This window comes from Mixophyes fleayi, chromosome 10 (assembly GCF_038048845.1).
Source record: "Mixophyes fleayi isolate aMixFle1 chromosome 10, aMixFle1.hap1, whole genome shotgun sequence".
Taxonomy (NCBI): Eukaryota; Metazoa; Chordata; class Amphibia; order Anura; family Limnodynastidae; genus Mixophyes; species Mixophyes fleayi.
Window position 1 is genome coordinate 25,473,890 of NC_134411.1, and position 22,485 is coordinate 25,496,374.

Genomic DNA, 22,485 nt, shown 5'->3' on the forward strand with positions numbered 1-22,485 from the left:
CTGGCAGCTTAGCTATATTTATCCCAGCTGATATGTCCTGTCAAGTGAGGTCTGCTGCTGAGAAGGTGACAGGACCGTGACAACAGGAGAGAGTGTGGGGGGTGGAGCACACAGGGTTTCTCCCTATCTTACTTTTTTAAGGGGTCTGCAAATCCCAGCAGCTTCATACCAGTCTCGACCACAGACTGGGCTGATCCTGCTGCAACTTGAAATCATCTTTTGGGTGTTTCTACCAGGTTAAGGAAGGATGCCTGAGCCTGTTAAGAAAACAGGTACATGGGATAAGTGGGGAGGTGACAATGTGATTAATAAGGACAGCTGGAATAAATAATGCATGTGAAATTACACAGCCCTAGCTGGTCAGGATGGAGATTAGACACATTGGTCTGGATGGCGGTTGGATGAATGACTTTCAGATGACATTCAGGCAGGGTGTATAAAAGTATCCACGAGCTGGATTGGAGAAATCAGATTATGTTTAATGAACCGTGAGATTCCGGTGTATTTCATTACAGCAGCTGTAGTCATCTCAGCTATCTCACAGGTATATGTGTACATCAAGTATGATAGAATGAATATGTTATTACAAACAGCATTTTATTTAATCATCAGTGCAAGGATTTAGTTCCAATATTAGATGGATAGATGAGGTGTGATGAATCATGGAACTGTTATATAAATGTGTTGGTTTAAGTAATAAAAGCTTTCTGGGCTAGACACAGGGGTGAGTAAGTTATTGAACTTGATTATTGACTGCTGTCGACCATCCGTTTTTGGGGGTATTTTACAGGTCTATTGAGCACCTTTCTTCTTTGACTCCTAGATGTATCTACCTAGGGTTTCAAATTTTATTTTCCAAGCTCTTTTCTAATGCAAATTTGATCACGGGCAACCTCTTGAATTATGAACTAGAAATAAGATGGATTGAAAAGGAATTCTACTGTGTATTTTATTTTTTACTAATATTTGTAGCTATTGTAGCTATTGTGTATCATGTTATGAGGTTTTCTATTGAGTGTCTGGACGATTCATGCCACAAGTAATGCAGAACCCAGAGATTGATTAAGGAGACTGTGAGTTATATTTCTAAAGCAGTAGTGCATTATCTACTAATCTATTGAATGTATCTAAATTTGTGTTTAGACACTTAGAGCTAGATTTACTAAGCTGCGGGTTTGAAAAAGTGGGGATGTTGCCTATAGCAACCAATCAGATTCTAGCTTTCATTTATTTAGTACCTTCTACAAAATGATAGCTAGAATTTGATTGGTTGCTATAGGCAACATCCCCACTTTTTCAAACCCGCAGCTTAGTAAATCTAGTCCTTAATGGCTCTCGGTTTGATGCTGTTATTTATTTAATTAAAATAGAAGAATTATCAATGATGTGCTGAGTTATCATTTGTTGAGTTCAAGTCTTATTTAGTCCGTATTATTAATTTTTAGATAGCAGGCTGGTGTGTATATGTCATATGGCACTTTGCTTCACATGCACGTACTCTTTTTCTACTGGGCTGTAGTAAATGTGAGCACTTTATAAATAGACCCCAGTAATAGCAGCCTACCGCACCCTTCCTAAGTCATTTTTAGCTCAAAGCGCTATACTTCAGTGCATTGAAATTTGCAGTATATACACAATTATAAATCCCTTTCACATGGTCCTAGAGACACTTTAATATCCGAACTCGTGTCCGTGACCAATGAACATGGCAGTGTTTACCTGTCATAATGCCCCAAGGTACAGGGAATAAATTGCCCTAGATGAGTAATTAAGCACAAATTGAACTTGTATATCCCCGACCAACACCCCTTCCTGCAACATGTCTATGATTAGATAGGTACAGAGTAAAAGATCCTTGGATGCAGCTGCATTTGCCATATAGGCAAGCTAGACATGTGCTTAGGGCAGCCCTTTTCATGGGGCGGCATGAAAATGTGGGTTTTTTTAGGTAATTTTTCTACTTTATCCATCTGTCCCTTTATTATTTTGTTTTTGCTTCTTGATCTTTACCAACCACTTAATTTTCCTAGTAAAATTAGTCAAGGATGGGGTTGGATAGAAGGTCATGAACATATGAGAAGCACAATTATAAATTTAGGGCATACTGACTCCCAATGCTTTGCCTTCTGTACAGCCCTGGAGATGAACTGTTATTCACTAACTTTCGTTCACAGCAGATTTTTCTATGCAAACATAGGGTTATTTTATTTAAACCTAGGCTGGGACTATATTAAATTAAAACCCACATCACACTCTTGGGCACGTCTGTTGATTGGTTTGTTAGGATTTTAACGACGGGTCTACGTGTCTCACTGACGCACCTACCGCACAGGCCAATAGCCACATTGCCGGCTGTATTACACAAACCACCCATCGTAACACCCTAATTGTTTGTTTGTTTGTTACTTACATTTCTTGCTCTAAGGCAGCTGCTGCAGTATTAACATAAAATCATCAGAACCATACTCAAAAGTTTCCACCATTGCATCTCACATATCCGTCACCAATATTAATGTGTTGAGCCATATGCAGGACTAATTTGCAGGGCCATATCTGATGTCAAGACTAATGTGCTATATATATATATATATATATATATATATATATATATATATATATATATATATATATATGTGTGTGATATACCTCACTGTTTCATCCTCCATCTCTCCCTCTCTTGCTCCTTGCCCTCGGATCACATTACATTGGCTCACCCCATATATCAACCGTTGGTCTGCCCCTTGCGCTTTAGATTGTAAGCTCCAGTGAGCAGGACCCTCTTACCTCCTATTCTCATTACCTATACCTTTTGCTCACCGGCTACACTGCGCACCTCCTCCTTGGGCTCTCTGCACATCGACTCCACTTCTTTATTGTCTTTGCAACTCCTGTTAGTTGCGCTCATATTTGGAGCCAAGAGCAATATGTAGAGCCATATCTGGTGCCAAGACTAATATGTAGACCCATATCTGGTGCCTAGACTAATATGTAGACTCATATCTGATGCCAAGACTAGTATGTAGAGCCATCACTGGTGCCAAGGCTAATACGTAGAACCATATCTGGTGCCAAGACTAATATGTAGAACCATATCTGGTGCCAAGACTAATATGTAGAACCATAACTGGTGCCAAGACTAATATGTAGAACCATATCTGGTGCCAAGACTAATATGTAGAACCATAACTGGTGCCAAGACTAATATGTAGAACCATATCTGGTGCCAAGACTAATATGTAGAACCATATCTGGTGCCAAGACTAATATGTAGAGCCATATCTGGTGCCAAGACTAATATATAGAACCATATCTGGTGGCAAGACTAGTATGTAGAACCATATCTGAGGCCAGTATACTAATATGCAGAGCCATACTTGATGCCAAAACTAATATGTAGAGCCATATAATTTGCCAAGACTAATATGTAGATCCATATCTGAGGCCAGTATACTAATATGCACAGCCATATCTGGTGCCAAGACTAATATGCAGACCCATACCTGGTGTCAAATATCCTTGCCCACTCTCTTCCCATCTAACCTAGCAGTTAATCCACGTGGTATTGCACTCCCAGTACCGCACTTCCTGTCCTGCCTTGAACTTTGGCAGCCAATCAGAACCTGATTGATAACTGCTAGGGCTGGAAGAGATAACAGTGGTTGAGGCATTAGCCTTGTAGACGTAAGGAAGAGGTGGAGAAGCACATACTGTATTTGTCAGTCGGTCGGTACAGGGACCTTTTTAATATTTGTACATCGCATGACTCCACTGCTCTCTGCTGCCTTGTCTACACAGCTTTTACCAAGAAGCCAAAATCTGGCGAAGTACAGGTCGGTGGTTCCATAACCTTCGATGCTGAGACTGAGAAAGCTGGCGTTAAGGTGAAGTGGCAGAAAAATAATGTAGACATCAGCGCTAGTGACAAGTACAGCATCAAGGTTGATGGCAAAAACCACTCACTGACCATCACCAATGCTAGCGCAGAGGATGAGGTGGTCTATTCAGTCATTGCTGGGACCTCAAAGGTGAAGTTTGAGCTCAAAGTGAAGGAGCCAGGTACGACCCAACATCACTTTCTTTTGGGCTAATTATAAGTAATTAATATTTTGTGTAACATTCTATATATTTGATTTCATTATAAAAAATGTGCATTGTTTTTCTTGTGCATATTATTTTCATTTAATCCTATGGAATTCCATTCCTTGTATAACAACAAGACTTTGCCCTATCTACAAACCTTCAACGGTTCCCTGAAATGCACCTCATCAGGCAAGCTTGACCTCCATAGACTACCATAGTTCTTCTTACATGTATTCTCTCTCTTATTCTCTATGGTCAAACAGTCCTCTGACCCCCAAACCAACCTTGCTGTGTGACTGTATGGTATAGTCCCACTGAGAGCTTTTTCCCATTGGCTGTTCCAATATGCAATCTGTGATACTTAACCTCATGTATCAAACTCCTATTTACCTGTCGATTGTTAGCATGAGAGCAGAGCCCTCTCGGTCTGTTTGGTAATACTCAGTCTTGTTTTATTACTGTGTTTGATCCCAATTGTAAAATGGTGCTGAGTACACTGGTGCTATATAAATAAATGTTGTTATTATTATTATTATTATTATTATTTAATAATAATAATACTTAAGCACGGTGGCTCAGTGGTTAGCACTTCTGCCTCATAGCACTGGGATCATGAGTTCAATTCCTGACCATGGCCTTATCTGTGTGGAGTTTGTATGTTCTCCCCGTGTTTGTGTGGGTTTCCTCCCATACTCCAAAACATACTAGTAGGTTAATTGGCTGCTATGAAATTGATCCTAGTTTGTCTCTGTCTGTGTGTCTGTGTGTGTTAGGGAATTTAGACTGTAAGCTCCAATGGGGCAGGGACTGATGTGAGTGAGTTCTCTGTACAGCGCTGCGGAATTAGTGGCGCTAAATAAATAAATGATGATGATACTTCACTTCAGGTTTCATTAGGAAAACTGGTGTATTATAAGGAATACAGTAAATGATTACGGATGCTAGAAGTCACCTCTGATTTCTGTGACCTGTATAAAAGCACAAAACCTATATACTTATGCTTTTTTATGGTCACAGAACACCTCAGTTACTTCTAGTATTGATATTATTTACAGTAGTGATGTAGTGCATTATTTCATATATTATAATCCTCTGTCACTCTTTAGATTGTCGACCAGTTCCTAGTAACCTTCCCACTGAAAGGTCTTAATAAACAGTGGAGGTCACTCATGAAGGGTAAAACATACTTGCCAACTCTCCCGAAATATCCGGGAGACTCCCGCATTTTGCGAGACTCCCGGGCGAGTGTGGCAATCCCCCGCATCTGGATAATTCTGCCCACTTCCTAGTAAAGTGGGCAGAATTAAGTCCCAAACGCCGCGATTCCCGGTGAATCGAGGCGTTTGCCCCCCCCCCCCCGCTGTCAAATGATGCATTTTGCGTCATCACGTCATGGGGGCGGGTCCAAAATGACGCCATTTGGAGCCCCCCCCCCCCCCCCCCCCCGTTACGCCCACCTCCTCTGCAGGCTCCCGGATTTCACCAACAGAAAGTTGGTAAGTATGGGGTAAAACAGCCGGTCAACAGCGTAAATACAGCTTCTGACCCACTCTGTGACTCAAGTTGCAGAAACGTAGCTAGATTTCAGCAGGGGTGTAAAGGTTTGCAGAGGTAGTGGGGAGAAATTGGGCAGAGTTGGGCGAAGTGAAAGTGTTCCCACTGAAGTACGGAATATTAGATTTATCTGAGCAGTGAAGAAACGAGATTTCATATTGCAGAGCAAGGTTGTTGTAAAGACATACAACAATGTTCCTTGTCATGTGATTCCGCCTCCGCAAAAGCACTTGACTTCTGTTCCAGCTCAGAACTGACGGAGATTGAGAGTCATCCTATACTCGTAATAAGACAAACTCTTCCCATTCGCAGAGCACTGAGTAATAAAATAATTCCCATATTGAAAAATGTGGGGCTCTCAGGCCTCGGGGAGAGCAGGTCTTTATTCCCAGATCCTGACTACTTCCTACTAAAGTGGGTGGGACGGGGGCCTCAATGACACAAATTGCTGTGATCCTGTCATTATTTTGGCCCCTGCCCCTGTGACACAATCAAGTAATTGCAGCATTGCGCCATATGGGCCAAAATTATGAGATGTGTGGTGCCACGCCCCATGCACTTGCCATTTGAAAATAAATATTTAACACACATAGACAAATCTCCAAAAAACTTTCAGTGAAAATAATTTTCTTCTTTTTTGATCTGTCATAATCCAAATCCCCATAAAAACAAGATAACTGCTCACTACAAATGACAGACAGGAAATTATCAAAGCCAAGATTTCACAGGACTGGGACCTGGACTGAGGCTTATTCCTGAACTGAGGCCTGTGACCTGAACTGAGGCCTGTGACCTGAACTGAGGCCTGGACCTGAACTGAGGCCTGGACCTGAACTGAGGCATTTGACCTGAGCTGAGGCCTGGACCTGAACTGAGGCCTGTGACTGAACTGAGGCCTTGACTGAACTGAGGCCTGTGACTGAACAGAAGAATGTGACCTGAACTGAGGCCTGTGACCTGAGCTGAGGCCTGTGACTGAACTGAGGCCTGTGACTGTACTGAGGGCTGGACCTGAACTGAGGCCTGGACCTGAACTGAGGCCTGTGACCTGAACTGAGGCCAGTGACCTGAACTGAGGCCTGTGACTGAACTGAGGCCTGTGACTGAACTGAAGCCTGTAACTGAACTGAAGCCTGTGACCTGAACTGAGGCCTGTGACCTGAACTGAGGCCTGGGACTAAACTGAAGCCTGTAACTGAACTGAGGCCTGTGACCTGAGCTGAGGCCTGTGACTGAACTGAGGTCTGTGACTGAACTGAAGCCTGTAACTGAACTGAAGCCTGTGACCTGAACTGAGGCCTGTGACCTGAACTGAGGCCTGGGACTAAACTGAGGCAAGGGGTGGTACTGAGGCTTGGGCCTGAACTGAGGCCTAGGACTGAACTGAGGCCTGGGGCTGAACTGAGGCCTGGGCCTGAACTGAAGCAAGGGATGATCCTGTTCACCTCAGCTGTTGTTCTCCTCCTTACTTGTGTGCAGGGTTCAAAAATACTCACGCACATCAACCCGGAGTGACCGATGACAGGGTTCTGCTGGACTGCTGATGGATCCCAGTAGACAAAGCACACCTCCCTCTCTACACTAGCTCTAAGTTACCTTAATGCTGACACTGCAAACTATGTGTGTGTGGCTTAAACAACTTGCTTTGCACATTACAAACTTTGCTACTGCAGATATAATCCACATTAACAATTCCTAATCAAGCAGCAAAATCAACATAAACAACAATGCACCAACATGTACAACAAACAGGGCACAGGGAGGTGTGAACAGCTTACCTAAGGCCTGTAAATTGGCAAGAGCAAAAGGTTGGTTCCTGATAGAGTCCTATTGCTGAGACTAAGCCCTGGAGGTGTATGGAGGCTTGGACCTAATTGACTGTGATCTAAGGGTTTCGGAAGACCTGAGGCTGGCTAAAGGCCTGGCGTGGGATGGAGGCCAGGGCTGAAACCTGTTGCTGAATTGAGGCATGGTACCGAACTAAGGACTGGGGTTGAACTGGGGAGGGGGCACAGTGGCAACTCTTTGTCGGGTGCCGGCCTTTACTGCTCCGTGGCCACTCTGGGGTCCACAGCTGTCTTAGTCTCAACAATCCTAGTGCTGGACGCATCTATCTCAGTCATTCTTCTCTTCTCTGCAATGTACTCCGTTGGCTCTGGCGTCTACTTCCTCCATCGTGGCACTGCTTGACCCCTGTGTCTTCTATCTTGAACTTGGAGTCTTCTGTCTTGATCCAGCGTCTTCTGTCTTTTTCTCCTCTTTGATGCTAACTGTATCCTCTATGCTATTCAACTCAACTACTGCCCAGAGTGCCTATTGATAGCTGGTTGATAAGGGCGGGCCGATGACATGAGAACTGGCTTGCCATAGAGTAATCTGTTTGGCTTGACGTGATGTATCCTGATTGCTCTACCGCAATAGCCTCTGATTGGTGCAAAGTGAATTCATTCAGATTTGGTTTGTCCAGCACAAGAAAATTCTGCCAAACCACAGGACGGGTAAGTAGTTACCTCTCTTCTTCCCTGGGCAGCCTTCCACATTTGTATCACCACAATACCTGTTCTGTTAACGCCATCTGAGATAGAAATGCATACACAGTATGCAGAAAAATTAGATGCTTTTGTAGCAAAGCTGTCTTGTTCTTATATGCAGACAGGACAGCCTGTTGCCATGTGAACGCAGGGTGAAACAGAGGTCAGCCCTTGCAGTGAGTCTGAGCTGGGAGGAGAGAGAAGAAAAAAGAAGAGGTGCGGGCAGCCTGCAGAGTATTCTGGAAAGACAGAGTGTGTCTGCTGACACAGAGACCACAGAACTGCTATAAAAGACCTTTATGGGGAAGTTAAAAGATACTTTGAAAGAGGGTAATTTTATTATGAATAATGAGAATTCTGTGTTAAAACAGCTTTATCAATGTTTTATAGATTATACACAATTTTGTTGAATGCCCTTAATAGCAGTAGTATTATTGCTACTATAATTCTTCCACTGAACTCAGCACTATACTGCAAATCAACCCCTGATCCCAGTGCTGTTAGGCAGCCATCCTAACCACTGTGCCACCATGCCGGTTCTTAGATGGAATTATCGCCATCAGTTCTTATTATCTAGGCTTTATATGTTGTTATTTATTGATGAGGGTTATTAAAAATGCAGATTGTGTGACTAAAATGTGAATCATAATAAAAACATAATGAGCCTGATTTATTAAGGAGAGGCAAAAAAACGAGTAAGTTTTCTCCTGAACAAAACCAGGGGTGTAAATTAGTTTATTATTTTGCACATAAGGAAAATACTGGCACACAAATACTTGATAGCTTTATTTTTTACACTGACATTTGGGGCTAGATTTACTAAGCTGCGGTTTTGAAAAAGTGGGGATGTTGCCTATAGCAACCAATCAGATTCTAGCTGTCATTTTGTAGAAAGTACTAAATAAATGAAAGCTAAAATCTGATTGGTTGCTATAGGCAACATCCCCACTTTTTCAAACCCACAGCTTAGTAAATCTAGCCCTTGAAGTTAATCTAGGACATGCTCTTCCCCAATTATAAATCTGTCCCCACATCAATTTATCAACCCCCTCCAATGCAACATGGTTTTGCCCAGGTGAAAAGTTACTTTACTTTCCTTAATGAATCAGGCCCACTGTGATTAATCAAATTGCTGTGTTGAGGTTATCTCAACTTTCACTTGTTCAAATTTTCATATGCAAGGACCCCTTTTCAAAGCTACCACCCACACAATCCAGTGTGGCAAAGAGTCTGAGCTGCCATGGTCAATGGTATGACCAAATTAATGAAACATGACATGATAGGGATTATTTATAATGCTCCAAGGCTCACAGAGACAATATTGCTAGAGAGGTGCTTTGATGCACCAATTTAACTGCAAATTGTCCTGGAAACGATTTTAAAATGTTGGCAACTACACTACCGCATACTAACAATGTCCTTTGAACTTAATAAAAGTACAGTTATAAAAAGAGTTGGAACATGGTTTCCTTTGTGTAGGCAATCGGATTGCTCTCTCCTGGAGAAGAAAGATATATTGCCACAGATGGTCCAAAGAGAGTTCAGAAGAGATGGAAAGGAAGATATAAGGAAGTTACTGGGGGGGTCAGAGGTGTAACTAGATTATTTGCTCCGTGCAGGAACTGAGCACATCGACCAATAAACTGCTTACACCATCAAAATCTGTTAGTTCCTCTTTTGCAGAAAATTCCTTTTACTTTCTGTACTATTAATAATATGCAGAATAATTTAGTAACCTCTCTAGAGTTCTGCTGAATATTGCTCTGTTCCAACTTCCCCATGACAGATATATACTGATGTATTTTCCTGAGCATATGATGCTAGGAATAGCTTCAAAAACACAGTTCTTCCTGCAAGTATTCAGTGAATTCCATTATACCTGCAAATCATGTCTTAAAGGATGTCTGTCCATGGTTTCCCCGTTTATTTGTAGGGCCAAGTCATTCAAGAAAATAATTTAAAAGTAACATTTCAAATGCTTGTCTTAGTGGCCCCGTTTCTGTCATTGGTTTTGGAGTGGCTCTTATGGAGACACGAGAAGTCCACTCATGTTCTCAGGCTAAAATGAGTTGTAAAATGTTTTGAACCACACAAGATACCGTTTGCAGAACCGCCAGTGGGAAGCCGAGCGAATCTTACACCAAGTGCAAAATGTTTCTCCTTTCAACCCTCTCTTTCAGTTTCAAACATTCTTCCTCCCCTCTCTGTCCTCTATGTCTATATTCCCAGTTCCACCTCCTCCTTTCGGCTCGTCAGCTGCCTCCTTCCTCTTTAAATATGTCATTCCTTTCATCACCAATGATGCCACTTGGCTTAAAATAAACTGTCTGTTATCATCATCATCATCATTACCATCATCATCACCACTAACTCTGCAGCGCTGTACAGAGAACTCACTCACATCAGTCCCTGCCCCATTGGAGTTTACAGTCTAAATTCCTTAACGCACACACACAGACCAAAGGAGACTAAGGTCAAATTAATAGTTATGGATCAACATAATTTTTTAGCACTAGGATTTGTACCTGGTCACATGGTGAAATATGCATTTAATCCCATTATATTTTCAGTTGGACAGGCAACAAGATCACCCCCCCCCCCCGCCCCCCTAATTCATTGGATTAATCGGTAAACCCCATAGTTATTTTATATTAAATGATGTGACCATTCCATAAATTAAATGGTATACACAACAAACTCCACTCCACAATGATGGACTGTTAAGAGTATAATTGCAGCACCGAGTTGTGTGCACTATCTTTCCTCTCCTTATCTTGCAGACTGTGACGACAGGGAGCCACCATCAGAGTAATGAGTTTGGTACTCTATTAGCCAAGTTGCAGTTGTGACTTATTTCTCCCCTGTTCATTTAATCCAAATAAGTACAGACTGGCAAACGGATCAACCACATTTTCTCGTTTACCAGGGTAGATTAAATGTAAATACATTTATTAGGAAAGCAAATACATGAAGAGATAAAAATGATATTGTTCTGTTATGATATCAAAAGCTAGAAGTAAGTATGAGATGGGAAGAGTTAGTCCAGATGTAAACAACCGATGGATCTCCAACTGCAGCGTACGCCACTATCCAGAGCCTAGCAGAGCATTTTGGGACTACTTTCTATAAGGGAAATTTACTACAACCATCAACAACTATCGTATTGTTTGAGATAAAATTTAAAAAACAGCCATGGGTTGAAACTGAACAGCGCCCCTTAGTTGTCAGTTTACTGTGCATTATGACAAAATGCTTCTCCCCGTCATTTGACTCTGATAACCGCACCACATGCATTATATTTGGAATTTGTTTTTATGTCTTTCTGTTATGAAATCTAAAATGTATTTTCTTCCTATTTCCACCAAGCCCCTCACCCGAGATTGTTGGAGAACAGAATTGTGGAACTAAGCTGAGAGGAAGAATCCTAAAAAAGACAATTGTCTAATAATATTAGTCATAAACACACACACACACACACATACATATATATATATATATATATATATATATATATATATATATATTATTTTAGAGGGGCGTGTCTTTGCAACAAACTAACTGAAGTACTATCATCAACTTTTAGAAAAAGTCGAAGCCCCAGCTGCTGCCCCTCCTCCTCCTCCTCCCGAAGTGCCAGAAGCCCCAGCACCTGCCCCAGTGGCAGTAGAAGAGAAAAAAGAGGATCCACCCGGTAAGGGCAATTATTCCTCATCAGGAGGTGTGATGACCTGTACCTGCCCCTAGTGAGAAGACTCAATATAAAGATACACAGGGCTGCTTTCTGTTTTGTACAATTGAGGAACAGCTTCCAAATTGTCATTTTAAGATGCCCAGGAAGAGGTACACAAAGGAGGTGTATAGAAAGTACCAAAAATAGATATTGCTTTTCTGGCGCCCTTGACTATCTGGCTGAAGAATTTGTTCAGCCCTATATACATATATTAAGGTGAGAAAAAGTGAATGTGTTGAAAGTAAATTTGAGCCAAAACAAGTCCAGGTGTAGATTTACTTAAACTTCTAAAAGGAAAAGTGTTGCCCATAGCAACAATCAGATTCTATCTATCATTTCCTAGAATGTACTAGATAAATGGTTGCTATGGGAACCACCTCCACTTTTCCTCTCACATGCAGATTATCTTGTAGTAGTATCAGTAAATTGTATATAAATTTGCATACACATTTTTTTATTTATTTTAACATGGCTAATGACGAAATAAGCCAATGCAAAATAGAATTGTTATAAAGTTTGGTCTACGGTGCCTATAGATAATTCTACAGATATCACTAAGCTGGTTTAATCGAGGCAGTAATCAGCACAAACCCATTGTCCTGCTAATTGTTTTGCTCAACTTCCTTTTTATAGAAACATAACATATTCAGAGCTACATTAAATATGAACCCCAGTTGTGTGATAGTTACTGTTGGGGTAGAGATGATATTTCTGTTTTGTTTACGACATTACAGCTCCTATAGTTGAGACAGAGGCGGCTACGAATGAAGTCGGTCTATTCTTGGAGAGACCAGTTGATGGAGATGTCACTGTTGGTCGGTATATTTTTTTGTAGCAGTCACATATTTGATGGGATTAAACACCAAAATGTGTGTCGCATGAGTTACGCATAGTTTATAGCTCATCTCTTTGTTTTTGCTTTTTATTTTAAACCGTAGGCGAAAACATAAAATTTACCGCAAGGGTGAATGCTACCAACCTCGTCAAGAAACCTGTGGCAAAATGGTTTAAAGGCAAATGGATGGACTTGTCTAGCAAAGTGGGCAAACACCTGCAGATCTCTGAGACCTATGACCGCAACAATAAGGTAGGGATCACACAGGTAGCAGTATACAGAGGTGATGCAAGTCTTCCATACGAGTGCTTCCCACTATAAGTCGCCACTCTTGTTCAGTAGAGTCAGTGGAGAATTTATAATTTGCTGAACAAAAGAAATCAGGGGGTAAATGTATCAAGCTGAGAGTTTTCCGGCGGGTTTTAAAAGTGGAGATGTTGCCTACAGCAACCAATCAGATTCTAGCTATTACTTTGTAGAATGTACTTAATAAATGATAGCTAGAATCTGATTGGTTTTTCAAACTCGCCGGAAAACTCTCAGCTTGATACATTTACCTACAGGTGTTGCCTTTTGTATTGGTAAGCTCTTTGTGTTGCCCAACTGCCCCTCATAAGTTGGATCTGCCCCTGCTTGCATGCTCACAACTTACAGAGGCAGAGGTTGGCTGGGCTGGGGGGCAGGTGGGCGTCTGCCCCCTGGGCCGGTCACATAGTGGGCTACCTTGGGCTGGGTCACTGGGCCACCTGCATTTTGTCCCTTTAAAATAGGCTGCTGAGTCGAGTCTTGCTCCCCAGGTTAAAATTTGCCAGCCCTCCCCTGTACAGAGTTCACCAACCACACTTAGGCACCTGGGGCCTGATTCATTAAGGATCTTAACTTGAGAAACTTCTTATTTAAGTCTTCTGGACAAAACCATGTTACATTACAAAGGGGGAAAATTAGTATTCTCTTTTGCACATAAGTTAAATACTGACTGTTTTTCATGTAGCACACAAATACTTGATAGCTTATTTGTACACTGAAATTTAAAGTTGATATTTGTGTGCTACATGAAAAAACAGTCAGTATTTAACTTATGTGCAAAACAGAACACTAATTTGCACCCCTTGTATTGTAACATGGTTTTGTCCAGGAGACTGAAATAAGAAGTTTCTCAGGTTAAGATCCTTAATGAATCAGGCCCCTGATGCTTGCAATACATTCATTTTTATTTTCTAGTATTGCTGCTTAGTATGAAGACAGCAGAGTATGGGGGGGAGGGGGTCACAGGGAACACCCCCTGTAGTCCCTCGCAGCCGCTGTTCTCTCTTCTGTAATCGGTAATACTGGGAAATGAAAGTTGCTGTATGGCCCATGTACAGCACCAATGCTGTGTTAATGGCAGGGCAGCACCGGGAAGCATGGTGGTGGTAAAGGTTAGGGACACACAGCTACATATATACTGCTTAAGTTCAGCACTGTCGCTGTGTCACTTACTTAGTGATGAAAATGATGTCAGCAAGTTGGACACACCTCTTCTTTTTATACCCGCACAATGCATCTTCCAGTTGTTCCTCTTTGTTAATAAATAACTCTTCCTCTCTCCCTCTCTCTCTTTCTCTATTCTGTTCCTCCTTCAGATTTATACTTTCGAGATCCATATTATTAAAGCCAAGACCACCTATGCGGGGGGATACCGGTGTGAAGTGTCCAGTAAGGACAAATTTGACAGCTGCAACTTCAACTTGAATGTTCAAGGTATTGTCACATGACAGACTGTCAAATGTTCTTCCTGAAAGATCAGACAGATGATTTAGGTGCACGAAGTGTTGCTACTTGTTAATGCTTAAAAATATAGACACAGAAATGCAATGGGTGCGGGGAGGGGCATATTCCAGGTCATTTGTTGGTGGAGCTGTATGAAGATTTTAATGTTTACAATTAATACTTGGAACACAATGACTTAGTTCCAGGCTTGTCCTGCTTGATCAGAGATCTCCTGTAGAGGGCTATCATTCAATGATAGTATTTCCTGACCCTCTATGTACCAAGTATGTCAGTAGAGCTTTGATATTCTAATCATTTTCCCTTTGTATTTTTCTAATGGTCTTATTCACACATCATCATCACCATTTATTTATATAGCACCACCAATTCTGCAGTGCTGTATAGAGAACATTTGTCATTCACATGAGTCACTGGGCCACCTGCATTTTGTCCCTTTAAAATAGGCTGCTGAGTCGAGTCTTGCTCTCCAGGTTAAAATTTGGAGCTTACAGTCTAAATTCCCTAACACACACATACACACTAGTGTTAACTTTGTCACCGGCCAATTGACCTACCAGTATGTTTTTGGAGTGTGGGAGGAAACCCATGCACACATGGGGAGAACATACAAACTCCACACAGATAAGGCCATGGTCGGGAATCAAATTCATGATCCTAGTGCTGTGAGGCAGAAGTGCTAACCACTGAGCCACCGTGCTGCCCGAACATGAATGCATAATGGTAGTTTTTTATCAGGGCTTTCCCTATTTTGTTGACACCCAACTTTCACTCTTCCTGGAAAGTGTTTATTCCAAGTGGATTCCACACAGTTTGTTGGAATCCAACAAACCAACGGGGGAGCTTTGGACGTTGGGTGCCAGTGGGGTGACAGGGATGGCAGTAACGAGACACCTGTAATTTAATAGTTATTGGATGAAACAGTCCATTATAGATTATTATTCCCGGTGATCCCCTTCAATAGAAAATCCACATACAGGCTGTAAAGAGATATTTTATTATACATTCTTTTTCTGAGTTGTTCTTTCCTCTTTGTTCCTCTGTCTAGAAGCCGCCAATGCTGGGGACATAGATATCCGCTCTGCATTCAAACGCACGTAAGTATCTGTCTAACGCAAGCGCTCATGTTATTGTCTTGTTCAAGGTATCAGTTAAATTGTCTTCTGATGCTTGTGGCAATTAGGTATCATTCAGCTGGATAGATGACATTAATAAGAGTGTAATTAAAGATTTTGTAAAAGCTTGGGGAATTGGAGAGTTGATCATTTAACTTTCTTAAACTAGTTTTAATGTTGTGTTTGTAACACGTAAGACAAATAAATGTTGTTACAAATGTGGAATATAAACCATGATGTAATTCGTGTTAAGAAGTTTTGACAATAATGATCATTGATAAACACGACTTTCCAACCCTAGTAAGTTGTAAAATACTAACGTGCTTCTAATACGGTAAAAGACGTCCTATTCATTGACCACTAAATTTATAGAGCTGAATAAATGCTTTTCCCAATAGGTTCCAGTTCTGTCAGTGGATACCTTCACTTAATATTTATTTTCACCAAATAATATTTAAAGGACTGTAATGATTTTGTTTCCTGTCTTGTGGGAAAAATAACATTTTAATTTATCAGCTTAACTGCAAACAAGTAGATGAGTCAACTTTTACTTTGTGCAATTAAATAATATTCTGTAAAATTATTCAAATAATGTAATAAAAAAGAAAAATGATCTAACACTGGAAAATGTATGTTTCATCAATACAGAATTTTTGTCGGAAGTTAGTCTATCTGTTATGTAAAAATACAATGAATGTGATTTGTAACAATAACATAGTGAACGTGTGTGCCTCTAAAACTTGTCTAAAACATCCAGGACCATAGTAGGACCAGCCAGAAGAAGGATATCCATTGCCAGGTAGATAAAGCTCTGCTTCAGCAACTTCTCTAAGACATCCCAATGAACGTCTTCCGAAACTGACAGTAATAAAATCCGTCTTTATAGTATTAAAAACTGGGATAAGTGGCTAGGGTGACCTAAATCTAAGCCTTCACCAAGGTGCTGGCTCAGAAGAAAGACTTGTTGGTTGACTTTCAGGACCACGAACCTAAAATGCAAGTTGCTTAATTAAGCTACCAACAGCATTCACAATTATATACCACAAAGTTTCCATACCTTGAGTAAACTTGAGATATTTCACGTTGCACATACACATATGCTATGGACTTGAGTGCGAGTCGTTGTTCATTTTTGTCAGCCAGAAAAGAGGCTCCAAGCAGTGATTTAATTATAAGATCTTCTCACATATCTGCAGATCTTATAAGCTTGTGGAACTTTTAATTATTTTAATGAGATTTTGCATTCAGAGAATCCGCATATAGAAGGTTTAGACCTAGCTGCCCACAAATGTCATCTTGTATGGACCCAAAATGATAGTTCTTAATATGTGACCAGGATCTTGCAGTTGTCGATAAGGCTTGGCGGAAAAAGCGGTCAGATAGTAACTGTTGTAAATGTGGCCCTGTAGGATCCACTTAGTCAGCCTGAGGGCCAAATGACAAGGGGCCTGATTCATTAAGGATCTTAACTTAAGAAACTTCTTATTTCAGTCTCCTGGACAAAACCATGTTACAATGCAAGGGGTGCAAATTAGTATTCTGTTTTGCACATACGTTAAATACTGACTGTGTTTTCATGTAGCACACAAATATCAACTTTAAATTTCAGTGAACAAATAAGCTATCAAGTATTGTGCTACATGACAAAACTGTCAGTATTTAACTTATGTGCAAAACAGAATACTAATTTGCACCCCTTGCATTGTAACATGGTTTTGTCCAGGAGACTGAAATAAAAAGTTTCTTAAGTTAAGATTCTTAATGAAAGAGGCCGAAGATCTTTCCAATTTAGCGATATATATGTGTGACCTCTTTAGTCCGAGCACTTGATGCTCAAGTTGTGAGCCATGTGTGGGCTAATTTAAGGATGGGGGGGGGGGGGTTACATGCAAGTCTGGGGGAAATATCTGCATGTTCATGGGTCAAATCCCATTCAGAAATATCATCCATTAGACTCAGTTTGCACATCTAGGAGTATATTTACTAAACTTCGGGTTTGGAAAAGTGGAGATGTAGCCTATAGCAACCAATCAGATTCTAGCTGTCAATTATTTAGTGCATTCTACAAAATGACAGCTAGAATCTGATTGGCTGCTACAGGCAACATCTCCACTTTTTCAAACCCGCAGTTCAGTAAATATACCCCTAGTGTTTCTGAGCTCCATCAGTGGTCATACTTTAGAATTACCAGAACAAGTACTTGATTAGGGGGATACTGTTGCAAGAATTATTCTCTGTTCAACTACGTCATCATGTTGAAGCTGCTTAGAGTTAATTCATCTTTACAAGCAACTGTGCAGCTTGAAATGTCAATATTTCAATTTTACAATATTTCATAAACATGTCAGACAGTAAGGCTCATTAAGAACCACATACAATGCCGACCTGCACTCCTTCTAGGTGTATGCCCACTGTCCCATCCTTGGATGTATGTCAGCTTTGCAGGTTTGCAGATCCTCCTGAAAACGCGCACTTGGGAACAATGAAATGTTGCTTCTTTGTCCAACCTTTCTCTGGCGCTGCAATGTAAAATGAGAAAGTACCTCAGCAGCCTCTAAACATAAATGAGAAAACGTCAGTGTCTGGGAAAAATAGACCAAGACCCAAAGTTCAGCATAGGCAAACAGAGGGGGATTGCCTAGTGTTTGGAAACCCCCTCCAAGGCTGGGGCACTATATAATTGAGGTGGATGGACCCTGCCCCCACTTCACACGGCTATGCTTGACAAGGGAGAGCTGCGTGCACCGAACAGTAGTGCACGCAGCATTGCCCATGTATATTATAGGGATAGGAAGAGTTGGAGAGCAGCCAAGCACTGTCTAATATTATAGCCACGCCCCCATGCATGCTGGTCACGCCCACTGGTGGCGTGGTGTGTAAATTCCCCTCTACAAATCCTGCTTTTGCCCCTGTTCAGATTAGTATAAAGGCGGATTTAATGTCAAGTTAGGAAGACTGTTTTTTCATTGTCATTGGGATGATTGCTGAGCAAATAAAGATCCAGAATTCTGTGTATGTTGTCATGGAAGATGTGATTCTCTCCTCTGACTTTCAATACAACTTAATTCTGGGATTTTGATTGACAGACTATGTGTTCCTTACTGTCACTGTGTGAAAACCTACAATATTGCACCTGACACTTTACACCTCCATCCTGGTCACCTATCTTCACTTTTTCCCAGCATGCTCCCTGGCTTCTGCCATATATATACACAGGATTTACTGCAAGTCGGTCTAGGAAGCTTGTGTTACACATGTCACCTAAAGATTAATGTTTCTCTGGAAGAACCAGAACCCTACAGCTTGTAATGTCTATATATTGCCACATGCTATGTTTGCTCCTTGCAATACAAGCACATTGTGCACTTTGTATATGATATATCTGTTACTTTCTCTATTGCTTATTTTATTTCTCTCATTTGTACATAATATTTTAGGCCTGATTCATTAAGGATCTTAACTTAAGAAACTTCTTTTTTCAGTCTCCTGGACAAAACCATGTTACAATGGAATGGGTGCAAATTAGTTTTCTCTTTTGCACATAAGTTAAATACTGACTGTTTTTTCATGTAGCACACAAATATCAACTTTAAATTTCAGTGTGCATAAAAGCTATCAAGTAAAAAACAGTCAGTATTTAACTTATGTGCAAAACAGAAAACTAATTTGCACCCCTTGCATTGTAACATGGTTTTGTCCAGGAGACTGAAATAAGAAGTTTCTTAAGTTAAGATCCTTAATCAATCAGGCCCTTAGTATGTAAACAGATTTCAGTAATTAATATTTATGTATTGTAATTTCCAGGATCTAGGGGTCATTTTTCCAAGTCTCAGTGTCAAGGTGACCAACAGCCTCCACGTTTATATTTTTATATAGATGTACGGAAAACCCACCTAAGTTATCCCCAATGTTCTCCCATTGTTATTCTGTGGGTGTGAAACGTGTGCAAAGTGTACAACACCTAATATACTCATGTTATTCGCTGCCTGCGCAGTGACTCCCTTGCTTGTGGCTCCAATCTTTTTGGCTATGCTTGTTTGGCGAGCGTCTTGATGTTGTCATGTAAAAGCCCAATTTCCATCCAATATGTAAAATTGAGTATTAATGAGAATCATTCTATTAAACTAAAATCCTGTGTTTTATCTGCTGGGGTGCGCCATTCCCCCAATCCACCGGTGTCCTAAATCCTTCAACAGGACAAACACTTATTTTTGAAGCAGCCAGATGTGTTGTCAGTTCCCCTCTTCCGTGTATGTCCCAGTACATGTCAAGGGGTAATTTATAGGGGAGGGGTATCAATAGCAAATTTGTCTGTCTGAATCCAATGAGGGGTGGTAGCATAGACTGGACTATTGAGGGCTTCAGGGAAACCATTGGATCGACAAATGGTGCATCCAGAATAAGTAAATCTCCACTTTTTAGTTTAACATAATGAATTCCACCCAATTTATTTACGGAACTCTTCTTTAGAAAACATGGAATAAAGTGACTCTACATTCACTGTATACAGCAAAACCCTCTTGTAAAATGTATTGTTTATTGCAAAGGGTTAAGACTGTAGGCAGCTCTACAGGTAAGACAATGTCTAAAAGATGTCACACATCTTTTAAACATAGAATAAGTGCGATATGAGTTACAGAATTGGCAAATTACATAACTTTACACCCCTCACAGCAAAACAATAAAGTCTAAACCTTAATATCTGTTTTCTTATGTTCTTCTGCTTGGTAAATGTGCACATTGCATACTAAACCTCTGCCTCTGTGCAGGAGATGGTGACTTTAGGAAAGACCAGGGGGTAAATATATCTTCTAAAAAAAAAGCCTTTTAAAAAGAAAAAGAGGAGGTCTTGCTGATAGCAACCAATCAGATTCTAGCTATCATATCTATAGTACAGTGATGGCCAATTAATGATACCTAGAATCTGATTGGTTGCTATGGGCAACATCTCCACTTTTCCTTTTTAGAAAGTTTGATAAATGACCCCTAGTTGTCTCAAACGTGCACAAATGTCAAAATTGCTGGCGTAACCCCAAACACCGTCCCTGGTCTGTGTGCATAACACAAAGGGGCTGTTTGGCCTTTTTGTCAGCAAGAAAAGTTTTATACTAGGAGGAATAATGGATTAGTGTCTGGAGCTCCGCCTTGGGATACAACAAGAAGCCCAACAGTTATTTGAGGAACTGACCGCACTGAACCAAAGTGTATGTTAAAAACAGAGTATTGTTCTTCATCTAAGAATAGACAGTTATCATTACACTGTTGGTTTTCATGTGTTGCACCAATAATTACCGAAAATTATTATTATAGTTCTCTGAAATATTTTCCTAATAAACAACTTGGTGTTCTTCATAACATCCAGTTTGCAGCAATTATTGTAATCATTTATATGCAATCACAGTTTGCTGCATATGCAGTATGATTACAGCATAAAAAGAGAGAGCCCTAGAGAATGACCACAAAACAATACAATCAGCAAGAAATATATACATTGGCAGACATAATATAAATGGTATAAAAGGACATTAGATCATACAATCACTGCATGATAAGCTTAGAATTGTGTATTAGAGATTGGACATAACTATTAATAGCGCCTGATATCATAGCTCTCCTAGGTATAGCAAAAGCGCAAAATGTTTCTACAGAACAGCGCCATCTATCTCATATTTTATATAAAGTTGCATATTAAGGTATTGGCTGTCCCATGTTTATTATTAAATATGAAAGTGTGAGGTTTGCGGGTGCAAGTGTCATTGGAAACTCATTCAGGGGACAAAGTGTTTGTCTCATTTGCCTAATCTCTGCCTCTTTACATTCCTTTTATTCCAGTGGCGATGGAACAGAAGAAGCTGGAGAACTGGACTTCAGCGCTCTTCTCAAAAAAAGGTGAGAGTAAGGTAGCAATATATCCCCCTAAGAAACATTCTGCATATACATACTCCATACTTACCTACCTATCACTCATGGGGATATATCTCATACCCAGTAATCTGCCATCTCCGACCACGTCAACCCTAACAGTCTCCAGCAGATAGGAGAGGACATTCTTACACTACTGTGTATACACAGCTTCATCATTTACTCCTACTATACATTGTGACTCTACTCTGTAGTCCTCTCACACAGTATTCCAGCAGTTCTTTATATACCCCCAGCACAGTACATTAACACATCTTTATATACCTCTTACAAAGACCAGTTATATTGCTCTCAGGCTGGTGTCACAGAGGAATTCTACAACGCTCAATTTTATATCCAGAAAAGCGCAGTAACCTGAAATACCCATAGTGACACATAGCAGTGACGGGAATCTTTCAAAGAAGCAAATCACTTGTGTGTGTTACTTTGGGCACTTTAAAACACTGCACTCACTCACATCAGTCCCTGCCCCATTGGAGCTTACAGTCTAAATTCCCTAACATACACAGAGAGAGAGAGATAGAGAGAGAGACACTAGGCTCAATTTTTTTGATAGCAGCCAATTAACCTACGTTAATTAAGCTTTTGGAGTGGGGGAGGAAACTGGAGAACCCCCACGCAAACACGGGGAGAACATACAAACTCCACACAGATAAGGCCATGGTCGGGAATTAAACTCATGACCCCAGTGCTGTGAGGCAGAAGTGCTAACCACTGAGCCACCGTACTGCCCATGCACCTAATTACACTAATATGCAATGTATACACACACACATGAAAAAATTACATTTCTTCTTTCAGGATGAGAATATTTTATAGCATATAATATATAATATGTGGACTTATAGAAACATTCCCTGTCATTTGCTGCCCGTTAACTCTGGCTAACTGAGATACTGTATTAGACTGCCTTATTAATGAGTCACATCAGCACAGCATTGTGGGTTGTAC

General features: G+C 40.7%; 1 protein-coding gene across 1 annotated transcript in view; it reads left to right on the forward strand.

Annotated features, from left to right (window-relative positions):
• Positions 1-247: 247 nt before the first annotated feature.
• The window catches only part of MYBPC3 (myosin binding protein C3), an 89,404-nt gene continuing 67,166 nt past the window's right edge, over positions 248-22,485 (forward strand). The window contains exons 1-8 of the mRNA XM_075188628.1: positions 248-272; positions 3,796-4,056; positions 11,749-11,856; positions 12,630-12,710; positions 12,834-12,982; positions 14,353-14,470; positions 15,546-15,594; positions 21,445-21,501. Coding sequence (XP_075044729.1) covers positions 248-272; positions 3,796-4,056; positions 11,749-11,856; positions 12,630-12,710; positions 12,834-12,982; positions 14,353-14,470; positions 15,546-15,594; positions 21,445-21,501 — 848 coding nt within the window. The remainder of the gene's footprint in view (positions 273-3,795; positions 4,057-11,748; positions 11,857-12,629; positions 12,711-12,833; positions 12,983-14,352; positions 14,471-15,545; positions 15,595-21,444; positions 21,502-22,485) is intronic.